This window comes from Paramormyrops kingsleyae, chromosome 17 (genome assembly GCF_048594095.1).
Source record: "Paramormyrops kingsleyae isolate MSU_618 chromosome 17, PKINGS_0.4, whole genome shotgun sequence".
NCBI lineage: Eukaryota > Metazoa > Chordata > Actinopteri > Osteoglossiformes > Mormyridae > Paramormyrops > Paramormyrops kingsleyae.
This window is the reverse complement of record NC_132813.1, coordinates 24,722,821-24,734,987: the sequence shown is the minus strand read 5'-3', so window position 1 is coordinate 24,734,987 and position 12,167 is coordinate 24,722,821. Positions and strand designations below refer to the sequence as shown.

At 41.3% G+C, this 12,167-nt stretch overlaps 1 protein-coding gene across 5 annotated transcripts in view; it reads right to left on the bottom strand.

Annotated features, from left to right (window-relative positions):
- Positions 1-12,167, bottom strand: part of sphkap (SPHK1 interactor, AKAP domain containing) — a 130,301-nt gene that overhangs the window by 9,737 nt on the left and 108,397 nt on the right. For 4 of the 5 annotated variants that reach the window (XM_072701136.1, XM_072701135.1, XM_023796020.2 and 1 more), the window contains one exon: positions 728-986. In XM_072701136.1, the coding sequence (XP_072557237.1) occupies positions 728-986 (259 nt within the window). Of the gene's footprint in view, positions 1-727; positions 987-6,021; positions 7,013-12,167 lie in introns of those variants that run through there. The other variant, XM_072701137.1, reaches the window with a different exon arrangement.

Genomic DNA, 12,167 nt, shown 5'->3' with positions numbered 1-12,167 from the left:
ACCATAGATATGGGGGGACTGAAATTATTTATAGTACATAGAATGACTAGTAATATAACAATATAATAATGTTAGTTCAGTGACAACTTGTAAGGAATGGAGATTTAAGATAAAAGTTGCAGAAAATTCATTTGAAATGAATTTTGAAACATTAGAAATATTTCATATAGATTTAAATCAGTTAAGTAAAACAACAGAATTTAATTACATTGAAATTTAACTTGGGTAACACTCTAGTTGAGGGTTATGTATTAATTAACCACAAATTAAATCATAGTTATGTACTGATTTCATGTTTGTTCATCATTTAATGAATTAAGACATATCTTTTCCCTCAAGGAAGTACTTATATTTGTTACTATATCTGTTAATTCTGTAAAACTTTGTGAAGTTTGTGTACTAAGGAACTACTGAAGGAAGAAGTGATGATTAACTGAAATACTGATCTCATGATTGTTCATCATTAATGTATCGCAACTTATCCTTTATCTCAAGTAGCTACTCTATTTTCATGACTTCAGTAATAACTGAGTTACTAAGTATTTGTGCACCCTCAAGTAAAGTATTACCCACAACTTATAATATGTGGGACAAAGACTAAACGGTCTATGGACAATATAATGTATGCTATAAAAAGCAATGATGAATTAATTAGTTGGATGGTTTTGGTACACTGTGTTGTAGTACAATGGGTCAGGTGAGATTTACAGTAAGAGTTTTTAATAACCATTTCGTAGTGCATCTTCTTCACTGTCGAAGTACTCAGATGCTGTCAGAAAGTCATCTTCAATGGAGGACAAGGAGCGGTTGGTGTCATCCTCAACTCGATGGCCTACCAAGTGGTTGCAGGTCTGCCGTTCTTGGCACAACTCCAGGCCAATCAGGAACTTGTTTACCTCGAAGACCATGCTACAAGGACTGGTAGGTTGCTGTTTACCCCCATACTGGACCAAGCAGACACCCGCACACTGGTTCTGAGAAGAGATCTAACATATATAAAAATATATAACACATTAATGTAACCTCCTAAAACCTTCTAGCCTCCTGCACCTGTACTGTAAGTAATAATAGTCCATTATCTCCTTTAACAAATTATTGTCAACACATCTTTTATAATATTACATTCTATGTAATTCATTTATTATATATAATAAAAATGCCATGGCCACTTCTATATAGAAAACTAACAAATCATTTTTTCTGTTGTTGTCAGAGACATTTACTAAATTTGCACACTTCACAGAATTGATAAAATAAAATTTAGAATCATCAAAAATGTAAAAATATATTTTTCATAATAATGCATTAAAATACAGCTTTCCCTGTAAAAATGTGCTTCCGAGAAAGGTTTGATGGTACTGATAAACTTTACTGTCATGAACACTGATAAGCCAAAATATTATGACCCTCCTCTCCCCCACCCCTACCCATGTGATGTGAATAATGTTCACAATTCTATGTCAGCGGGTGCTAGTATCACATGACAGCTGTCTGCTCCCGAGAAATGTGGTACCCAACTGAGCTGGAAGAGTACATGTTCACTATCAATGTGCTGTGTGCCATGACACATTAGTAATCATCATCAAAATTATGTCACGGTTGCCCTTCTGTTGGTTTGTACCAAACGTGATCTTTAACGTTCCACATTGAATTTGCAAAATCATGGTTGCTCAACATCCTGTTGTCAGTTCCTGATTTTTCCCTCCTCTGATCACTCTCAGTAAGTACTTACCACCGTTGGCTGTGAATACCCTACAAGCCTTGCTCTAAACCAGAGGTCTAGCATAATTAGTCCTTTTTAAAATCACTCTGACTTTTATCCCTGCCCATATCTTCTACATCCAACATGCTAATTACAACTTTCAAATACAGTGGTACCTCAGTTCTTGAACTCATTAGAACTCAAATTTCTTAAAAGTCAAACCAACCAGTTCGGAAAAAAATGACCTAGAACTCGATCTGATTCTTAGAAGTTGAACCGTGAACGCCGACCTAAGATAACTTGCATGCGCGGGGAAATGAGTCACGTGGCAAGTCTCTCAGCGGAAACAAAGGGTAACGCTTCAGTCTCAGCCTCGCATTTGCTGTGATAGCATCGTGCATGTTTACACTAGTTGAATACATACGTATATTTAGACAGTAAAAATAATTTTAGACAATGATAGACAGTAACAGTAATTTTTATTATACACTGCTCAAAAAAATTAAAGGAACGCTTTAAAAACACATCAGATCTCAATGGGGGAAAAAATCATGCTGTATATCAATACTGATATGGACTGGGTAATGTGTTAGGGATGAAAGGATGCCACATTGTTTGATGGAAATGAAAATGATAAACCTACAGAGGGCTGAATTCAAAGACACCCCAAAAATCAAAGTGAAAAAATGATGCGGAAGGCTGGTCCATCTTGCCGAAATTTCATTGCAGCAACTAAAAATCCTACTCAGTAGTTTGTATGGCCCCCACATCCGTGTAGGCATGCCTGATAATGTTGGGGCATGCTCCTAATGAGACGACGGATGGTGTCCTGGGGGATCTCCTCCCAGATCTGAACCAGGGCATTACTGAGCTCCTGGACAGTCTGAGATGCAACCTGGTGGCGTCGGATGGACTGAAACATAATGTCCCAGAGGTGTTCCATTGGATTTAGGTCAGGCGAGCATGGGGGCCAGTCAACGGTATCCGTTCCTTCATCCTCCAGGAACTGCCTGCATACTCTCGCCACAGGAGGCCAGGCATTGTCGTGCACCAGGAGGAACCCAGGACACACTGCACCAGCGTAGGGTCTGACAATGGGTCCAAGAATTTCATCCTGATACCTAATGGCAGTCAAGGTGTCGTTGTCTAGCCTATAGAGGTCTGTGTGTCCCTCCATGGATATGCCAACCCAGACCATCACTGACCCACCACCAAAACGGTCTTGCTGAATAGTGTCACAGGCAGCATAATGTTCTCCGCAGCTTCTCCAGACCCTTTCACTTCTGTCACATGTGTTCAGGGTGAACCTGCTCTCATCTGTGAAAAGCACAGGGTGCCAGTGGTGGACCTGCCAGTTTTGGTATTCTATGGCAAATGCCCATCGAGCTCCATGGTGCCGGGCAGTGAACACAGGGCCCACTAGAGGACGTTGGGCCCTCAGGCCTCCCTCATGAAGTCTGTTTCTGATTGTTTGCTCAGAGACATGCACAGCAGTGGCCTGCTGGAAGTCATTCTGTAGGGCTCTGGCAGTGCTCTCCCTGTTCCTCCTTGCACAAAGAAGCTGATACTGGTCCTACTTATGGGTTAAGGACCAGGACCTTCTACGGCCCTGTCCATGGCACATTGCCAGAAGCACCATCATGATGCACCATCTTGGAGGAGTTGGACTACCTGTGCAACCTCTGTAGGGTCCAGGTATCACCTCATGCTACCAGTAGTGACACTGACTGTAGCCAAATGCAAAACTAGTGAAAAAAATTGTCAGAAAAGATGAGGAGGGAAAAATGTCAGTGGCCTCCACCTGTTAAACCACTCCTGTTTTGGGGGTCGTCTCATTGTTGCCCCTCTAGTGCACCTGTTGTTAACTTCTTTAACACCAAAGCAGCTGAAACCGATTAACAACCCCCACTGCTACTTAATGGACTAGATCAATATCCCAGAACTTAAATTGAGTAGATGCTATACTCTGATTAAAAAGTGTTCCTTTAATTTTTTTGAGCAGTGTATAATAAATACATTTAAAAATAAAGATTTCTTGTTAATTATTTTAATATAATTAATAATAAACCATTAATACATTTAATTATAATAATATTGTCATGCCGAGTGGGACAGAATGGAGACAAAGGCACAGACATCAGGGTATCGGGAATATGGGATTTAATTACAGGTACAGTTGTGTTCAGAATAATAGCAGTGTTTCTAAAAAAGTGAATAAAGCTGAAAATCCTTATAATAGTTTTTATTTCCAGACATGCAAATGCATCGGGAACACTAAAAATTCTATTTCAAATCAAAACAAGAAGAGAAATCCATCACATTTGTGTTATTCCTTTACAGAAAGTGAAGGAAAGGGAATATTATGCTGTTCAAAAAAATAGTAGTGTCCACATTCTTCTTTACAAACTCAAAGATTCACTGTATGAACTGTATAATGTTTTAAGATTTTGCTTTCCTTTGAATAATTGAACTAATATTTAATTGTATAACAACTGTTTCTGAGAAATGCTGCACATCTGTGTTGTATGGAGTCGACCAACTTCTGACACCTGTGAACAGGTATTCCAGCCCACGATGATTGGACTACATTTCTTGGTTTTGCCTCAGAAACAGCATTTTTGATGTCACCCCACAAGTTTTTTTATTGGATTAAGGTCCGAGGATTGGGCTGGCCACTCCATAAAATCAATCTTGTTGGTCTGGAACCAAGATGTTGCTTGTTTACTGGTGTGTTTGGGGCCGTTATCTTGTTGAAACACCCATTTCAAGGGCATTTCCACTTCGGCACAAGGCAACATGATCTCTTCAAGTATTTTGAGGTATTCAAATTGATCCATGATCGCTGGTATGTGATAAATAGGCCCGCCACCGTAGTATGAGAAACATCTCCATAACATGATGCTTGCACCATCTTGCTTCACTGTCTTCACAGTGTACTGTGGCTTGAATTCAGTGTTTGGGGGTCATTTGACAAAAAGAACAATCTTGCTTCCATTAATCCACAAAATGTTGCGGCGTTTCTCTTTAGGCCAGTCAGTGTGTTCTTTGGCAAATTTTAATCTCTTCCGCACATGTCCTTTTTTCAGCAATGAGACTTTGTGGGGGCTTTTTGCAGATACCTTGGCTTCATATAGGCGTCATCTGATTGTAACAGTACTCACTTTAGACCTTCTTTGATCTTCCTGGAGCTGATCATTGGCTGAGTCTTTCCCATCTTGGCTATTCTTCGATCCATTCGAATGGTAGTTTTTCATTTTTTTCCACGTCTTTTAGGTTTTGGTTGCCATTTTAAAGCATTCGCAATTATTCTAGATGAGCACCCTATCATTTTCTGCACTTCTTTATATGTTTTCCCTCTCCAATCAACTTTTTAATCAAGGTACGCTGTTCTTCTGAACAATGTCTGGAATTACCCATTTTACTCAGAATTTCAGAGAGAAATGCATTATAACCAGCATGTACAACATTTGCTGCCTTCCTTCCTTAAATAAGGCCCATAATTGGCACCTACTTTTTCACAGAATGAATGACCTCACTAATTGAACTTCACACTGCTATTATTTTGAACATGCCCCTTTCAAGTAATGATTCTGTTACACATAATCAGCAGCATGCATGTCATGACTGTTGGGTTTGTTGGTTTTCCATTACTCTACTACACCTACTAGTAAATTATTTGCCATGTAGAAATATAATTTCTACCAAAAACGGTGATTGATCAGGTTAGTGATGTCTGACTGCTATTATTTTGAACACAACTGTAATGCTACGTTCACACCGCGAACGTCAAAGACGCCAGCCGTCGCTCCCGCCGCCCTGAACGCGACGCTAGCCAACGCCGGAGACGCTCTCTGATGTCATAGAGTGGGCGGGGACAAGGCCGCTCAGAATGCCAGGCTCTGAGCAAAACAAACAAACGTGTAGCTTATATCTTTGCACCGAGTCCTGATAGGACATAATTTGTCAAATAAATATTGTTGTGAGCCAGTTATTTGCATTCCCACTTAAAATCAAGCGTTCTGGAGGGAAAATGTTACCTATAAATAGTGTAGCGCTTCTTTTCAAATTTACCTTCTCACAATGGATGATCGCCAAGTAGTTGCTTGTGCTTTATGTTTCTTTAGTTAACATAAATAGTACTTAAAATGTTTCACGACAGTTCTACTAAAACACATAATTATGTTTTGACAAACACTAATGCTATAAATAGGTTTAACATTACCGACAATTTGCACTGTTTTCTATGCTATGGCGCCAAAATTACTACTGATCTCCTTCCTTTTTCACAAAAAAATATATTATGCACTTCACCATCTCACCTGGAACACCGATTGTTTCGGACACTCTGGTCCATGCCTCATTTTTTTTTATTTATGTCCCTGTATGCAGACAGAGACACATCATATATAACTGGGTACCCGGCCACAGCAATAATAAGTCTCTCCTCCATTGTGCCTAGGAACGGTTGGGTCGGAACAAAAGTTTACACGCTTATGTTCTGCGGCGCTCTCTTTAGCGGAGCATCTCTACATTCCCATTGGTTGCCGCCCAACCGCGTCACAGCTCATTACCATAAAGTTGACTGGATTCAACTTCTGTCTGACGCTCCCGCCGCCCAGATCGCGACGCGCCGCGCCGCTCCTCGACGCCTCCCGATGCTCCCTCCCATAGAGAATGAATGACTTCCGGTCGCTTTGACGCTCTCGCCGCTCGCAGTGTGAACGTAGCATAAGGCAGGCAAAACGCAGACAGACAATACAATGACCAGACTGGGGAAACAAACTGAAACGCGGACGAAATACAGTGGACTAATGACAACAACCAGAAACAGCTGATCACACAGGGATTCCACACCAGTTTAACGAGGGGGCGGAAGGAGCGGACGATCGGGACAGGACGCGTTGGTTTTTCTTTAACTTTACACATTGTTTTGATACATTTATTTTCTTACTTTACAAATTACCATACTGTTCTTTTTTTATCCTGTTCATTTTGTGTTTAAATGCAAAAAAACATATTTAGATGTAATTTTTTTGGGGGCAGGAACCAATTAATTGGTTTTCCATTATTTCTTATGGGGAAAATTCGATCAGAACTCTAACTTTTTAGGATTGGAACATGAGTTCTGAATGGATTAATTATCGAGTTCTGAGGTACCACTGTATTAGCTTTCCATACAGTATATCCCAGATGTCATAAAGTTCTGACTGATTGGTGTAACTGTAGTAGGGATGGGCCGATCCACATTTTTTTCAGTTCCAATCCGATCCTGATACACTACAATATACTGCCGATGCCGATAATGATTCCAATACAAGACCTTTTTTAACTTTAATATTTTAATATAATAAATATTATATTTATACTTTATATACTCAGCAAAAAAAGAAACGTCCCTTTTTCAGGACTGTGTATTTCAACAATAATGTTGTAAAAATCCAAATAACTTTACAGATCTTCATTGTAAAGGGTTTAAACAATGTTTTCCATGCATGTTCAATTAACCATAATCAATTAATTAACATGCACCTGTGGAATGGTCGTTAAGACCTTAACAGCTTACAGAAAGTAGGCATTTAAGGTCACAGTTCTAAAAACGCAGGACACTAAAGAGACTTGTCTACCGACTGTGAAAAACACCCAAAGAAAGATGCCCAGGGTCCCTGCTCATCTGCGTGAACGTGCATTAGGCATGCTGCAGGGAGGCATGAGGACTGCTGATGTGGCTTGGGCAATAAATTGCCATGTCCGCACTGTGAGACGCCTAAGACAGCACTACAGGGAGACAGGAAGGACAGCTGATCATCCTCGCAGTGGAAGACCACGTGTAACAACACCTGCACAGGATCGGTACATCCGAATATCACACCTGCGTGACAGGTACAGGATGGCCACAACAACTGCCCGAGTCACACCAGGAACACACAATCCCTCCATCAGTGCTCAGACTGTCCGCAATAGGCTGAGAGAGGCTGGACTGAGGGCTTGTGTGTTCCTGGTGTGACTCGGGCAGTTGTTGTGGCCATCCTGAACCTGTCACGTAGGTGTGATATTCGGATGTGCATGTTAATTAATTGATTATGGTTAATTGAACATGCATGGAAAACATTGTTTAGACCCTTTACAATGAAGATCTGTAAAGTTATTTGGATTTTTACAACATTATTGTTGAAATACACAGTCCTGAAAAAGGGGCGTTTCTTTTTTTGCTGAGTATATATTATTCATATTTCTAAACTATTACATATGAATGAAAAAACGTATGTTCAATTAGGCTACAAGACACATACATAACGTACTGCTCCACCTTGTTTGTACATCTTGCCTTAAGCATTTTTGAGGCATTTGCAGTTCAATTTCAATATCTTACAAGCGAGCATATGCAAGTATGCTTAAAATTCCCCACAATGTTTCTCCAATTGGCAGCAGCATCACTTACACTTCATTGCTATAGCAGCCCTTCTTGTACCACAAGCTGTAGTGAATGCGCAAAACAACCCTAGCCAGCGATTCTTAAACCATTGATTTTTACGTATTACCGGCATTACTTCACACAATTGCGTGAGCTTTGTTTAGTAGGATTTTCCAGTAAACGCTACATCCACCTCTCAAAACTTTGTTTTTACAAACACTGCAAATTGATCTGCTACTAGTTGTTGCTACAACCATAAAATACTTCCAGATCGTCGCCTGCTCATCTGATGTTCTTACCATACGATCACACCGCGGGTGGCGAGAGCGTCAGCGTTCGCTCTGGCCGCCTTGTACGCGATGTTGGCAAATGCTGTGGACACTCTCTGACGTGGATGGAGTAGACGAGGACAAAGTTGTTCACAATTGTAGGTCTCGCAAACTTATTAAAGCGGCCCACAAAGCAAATAAACTTGTAACTTATCTTTGTGCCAACTGCTGAGACGAATTTGTCAAAGTGCATGTAATTATGTTAAGACAAACAATACTGCTATGAATAAGTAACGTTAAATTTTCCGATGATTCGCATTATTTTCCAATCTATGGCGCCAAAAATAATATGCGATTTCCTTCCTTTTCCACAAAAAAATTAAAAAATAAATAAAAATTATGCACTTCACCAGCTCTTCTGGATCGCCAATAATTTCTAACATCTTGATCCATCTCTCATTTTTAATGTTTGTCCCTGTATCAAACATGCTTTAATATGTCGGTGAAACATGTCACGCAAAATTTAAGCGTGTAGGTCGAATAATTCTGAAAAGTGAGGGGGACACGTCCTCGTCAGATTTAATGGCGGCGACACCCATGGTGTAGGTAAGAATATGCGTTCAATGGCCTAGATAATGGATACCTGTATGTTAATTGCAATGTATAACAGTGTTGTTTATATATTGTGGTGTCTGGGTCTTGAACTCCGTCCCCGACTACTAAAGCACAAGTCCAGGGGGTTTCCTACATAGAGGTTCTTGTAGTCAGAAGAGAGCGAATGCAAATAATAATAAAAAAAAAAAACTAATATGTGAACACCTTACAATCCATTACATTTATTAATTATTGTCTTTTTTTAATGCTTTCTTTTTCCTTATAATGGGCGTCAATGGAGAGGAAAACGCTTAACGTAAGATATAGTCCATATTCGTAGCATTTCGGTTTAGATTTTTTTGTCAGGTGAAAGTCTTTATGGCCAAATATGTGTGAGAAATATGATGTTTATTGGTCCCTATTTTGGTACATTAAGTTACTTTAAGCCTTTTCCTTATAATGGGGGACAATGGAGAGGAAAACACTTAACGCTAGATAAAGTCCATATTCGTAGCATTTCAGTTATTATGCATTAGGCTACAGAGCATTTAGTGACATTGCTCCATCTGTAATTACGTTTATTTTATTTTAATCACACTATAGCCACTTAAAAACTCCTCATCTGTCCCTATTCATACAGTCTTATTAGTGGCTCAGTGGAATTTCCAGGTGGGCATAACACCCACTTTTGTATGCCAGGAATCTCACTTACATACAGTCATGGCCAAAAATATTTGGCACCCCTGCATTTATGTCAGAAAATGCACCACTTCTCCCAGAAAATTGTTGCAATTACAAATGCTTTGGTATTGTCATGTGTGGCATCCAGGACTATTTGATTATAAAAAAAGGCACCCCCCAACAACTGTTCGGTTCATTACTGGTGTTTTCATTATATTTGCTGTGTGGCACTCCCTCACATTGACTTGCATTAACAGTAACCCGTGGTGCTACAGTATATCGATTTACGCCAGTAGTGGCGCATGAGAGACAGGCTGACTTTGCGAGTCTTGGAAGCAGCTCAGTTCGAGCGCCAGCTGCGTACAGCAGTCAGCACAGCGTATAGCCGTTATAAGTAACTGTTATTTTCTTTGATTACAAGTGAGGCAAGTGCACAAGCATTAGATCGGTAGCATTATTAGTAGTATTTGTAAGTTTAGTGACTATGTTTTATTGGTCTAGATTATATTTTTTAGATCATTTTGTACAGTACGTCGGAAGTAACGCTTCGCGGCCGTTAGCCTTAATGCTAATTACTGTTCGGAACCTTGTTAAAAGATGTTAGACAATTAGATGGTTGTTGCTTATGTTAAATGTGTTATTACATGGTCCATCCAATACGATTTTATCGAAGTACTTGTCCATTGGTAAAATAAGCATAAGAGTGGAAATGTATAGTTGTAAGTTCGCAAGTCTAGTGTTCTGACAAAACATCCTACCTATCGAGACGCGCTATCGAGCCTTTCTGCGCATGTGCAGTTCCACCTTCTTTGGATTAGTGTTAGGTTTCAGGGGTTATGGTTAGGTTTTAGGGGTTTTGAGGGGTTAGGGTAAGAGTTAGGGTTAGGGCTATTGATTAGCACTACGGTAGGATGTTTTGATAAAGTAGGACGTTTTGTCAGAACACCGGCCCATTTTTATTTCGTATGGAGATGAACATGTTTTTCTTTCTTATTCATTGTGTGATTACAGAGGCTGACTTTGTGAGTCTTGGAAGTAGCTCAGTTCGAGCGCGAGCTGCGTACAGCAGTCAGCACGGCGTATAGCCATTATTAGTAACTTATTTTCTTTGATTACAGAATAAAGCCAACTTGTTACACGCCAATCAATGCTTCTATCGTACCGTGTGTAACACATGTTTATTTCTTTTGTTGGCACTGGAAGAACACAAAAGAAGCAGAGGAAAAAAAACTAATCTGAGACATTCCACACAAAATGTCAAAAATGCCATCCATCCATCCATCATGTACCGCTTTTCTCGGTTGGTCACGAGGGCAACAGTTTAAGCAGGGAAACCCAGAATTCCCTCTCCCCAGCCACTTTGTCCAGCTCCACTGGGGAATCCCGAGGTGTTCCCAGGCCAGCCGGGAGACATAGTCTCTCCAGCGTGTCCTGGGTCTTCCCAGGGGCCTCCTCCCAGTGGGACATGCCCGGAACACCTCACCAGGGAGGCGTCCAGGAGGCATCCTAAGCAGATGCCCAAGCCGCCTCATCTGGCTCCTCTTGATGCGGAGGAGCAGCGTCTCTACTCGAATGACCGAGCTTTTCACCCTATCTCTAAGGGAGAGCCCAGCCACCCTGTGGAGGAAACCCATTTCAGCCGTTTATATTCGCGACCTCGTTCTTTTGGTCACTACCCACAGCTCATGACTATAGGTGAGGGTAGGAACGTAGATTGATTGGTAAATTAAGAGCTTTGCGTTTTGGCTCAGCTCCTTCTTCACCATGACGCCGCACTGATCCGCCTGTCAATCTCCCACTCCATCCTTCCCTCACTCGTAAACAAGACCCCGAGATACTTAAACTCCTCCACTTGGGGAAGGACTCCCTCCCCGACCCGGAGAGAGCACTCCACCCTTTTCTGGCTGAGAACCATGGTCTCGGATTTGAAGGTGCTAATTTTCATCCCAGCCACTTCACACTCAGTTGTGAACTGCTCCAGTGAGAGCCGAAGGTCACGGTCTGATGAGGTCAACAGAACCACATCATCTGCAAAAAGCAGAGGTCTATTCCTGAGGTAATCAAACTGGACACCTCAACACCCTGACTGCGCCTAGAAATTCTGTCCATAAAAGTTATGAACAGAATCGGTGACAAAGGGCAGCCCTGGCAGAGTCCAACCTTCCCAGGAAATGAGTCCGACTTACTGCCGACAATGCGGACCAAGCTCTGACACTGGTTGTACAGGGGCCGAACAGCCCTTATAAGGCAGCCCGGCACCCCATACTCCCAGAGCACTCCCCACAGGACTCCCCGAGGGACGTGGTCGAATGCCTTCTCCAAGTCCACAAAGCACATGTAGACTGGTTGAGCAAACTCCCACGCACCCTTCAGGAGGGTATAGAGCTGGTCCACTGCCAAAGCTAAGGCCAGAACCACACTGCTCCTCCTGAATCTGAGGTGCTTCTCTCCAGCACCCCTGAATAGACCTTACCAGGGAGGCTGAGGAGTGTGATCCCCATATAGTTGG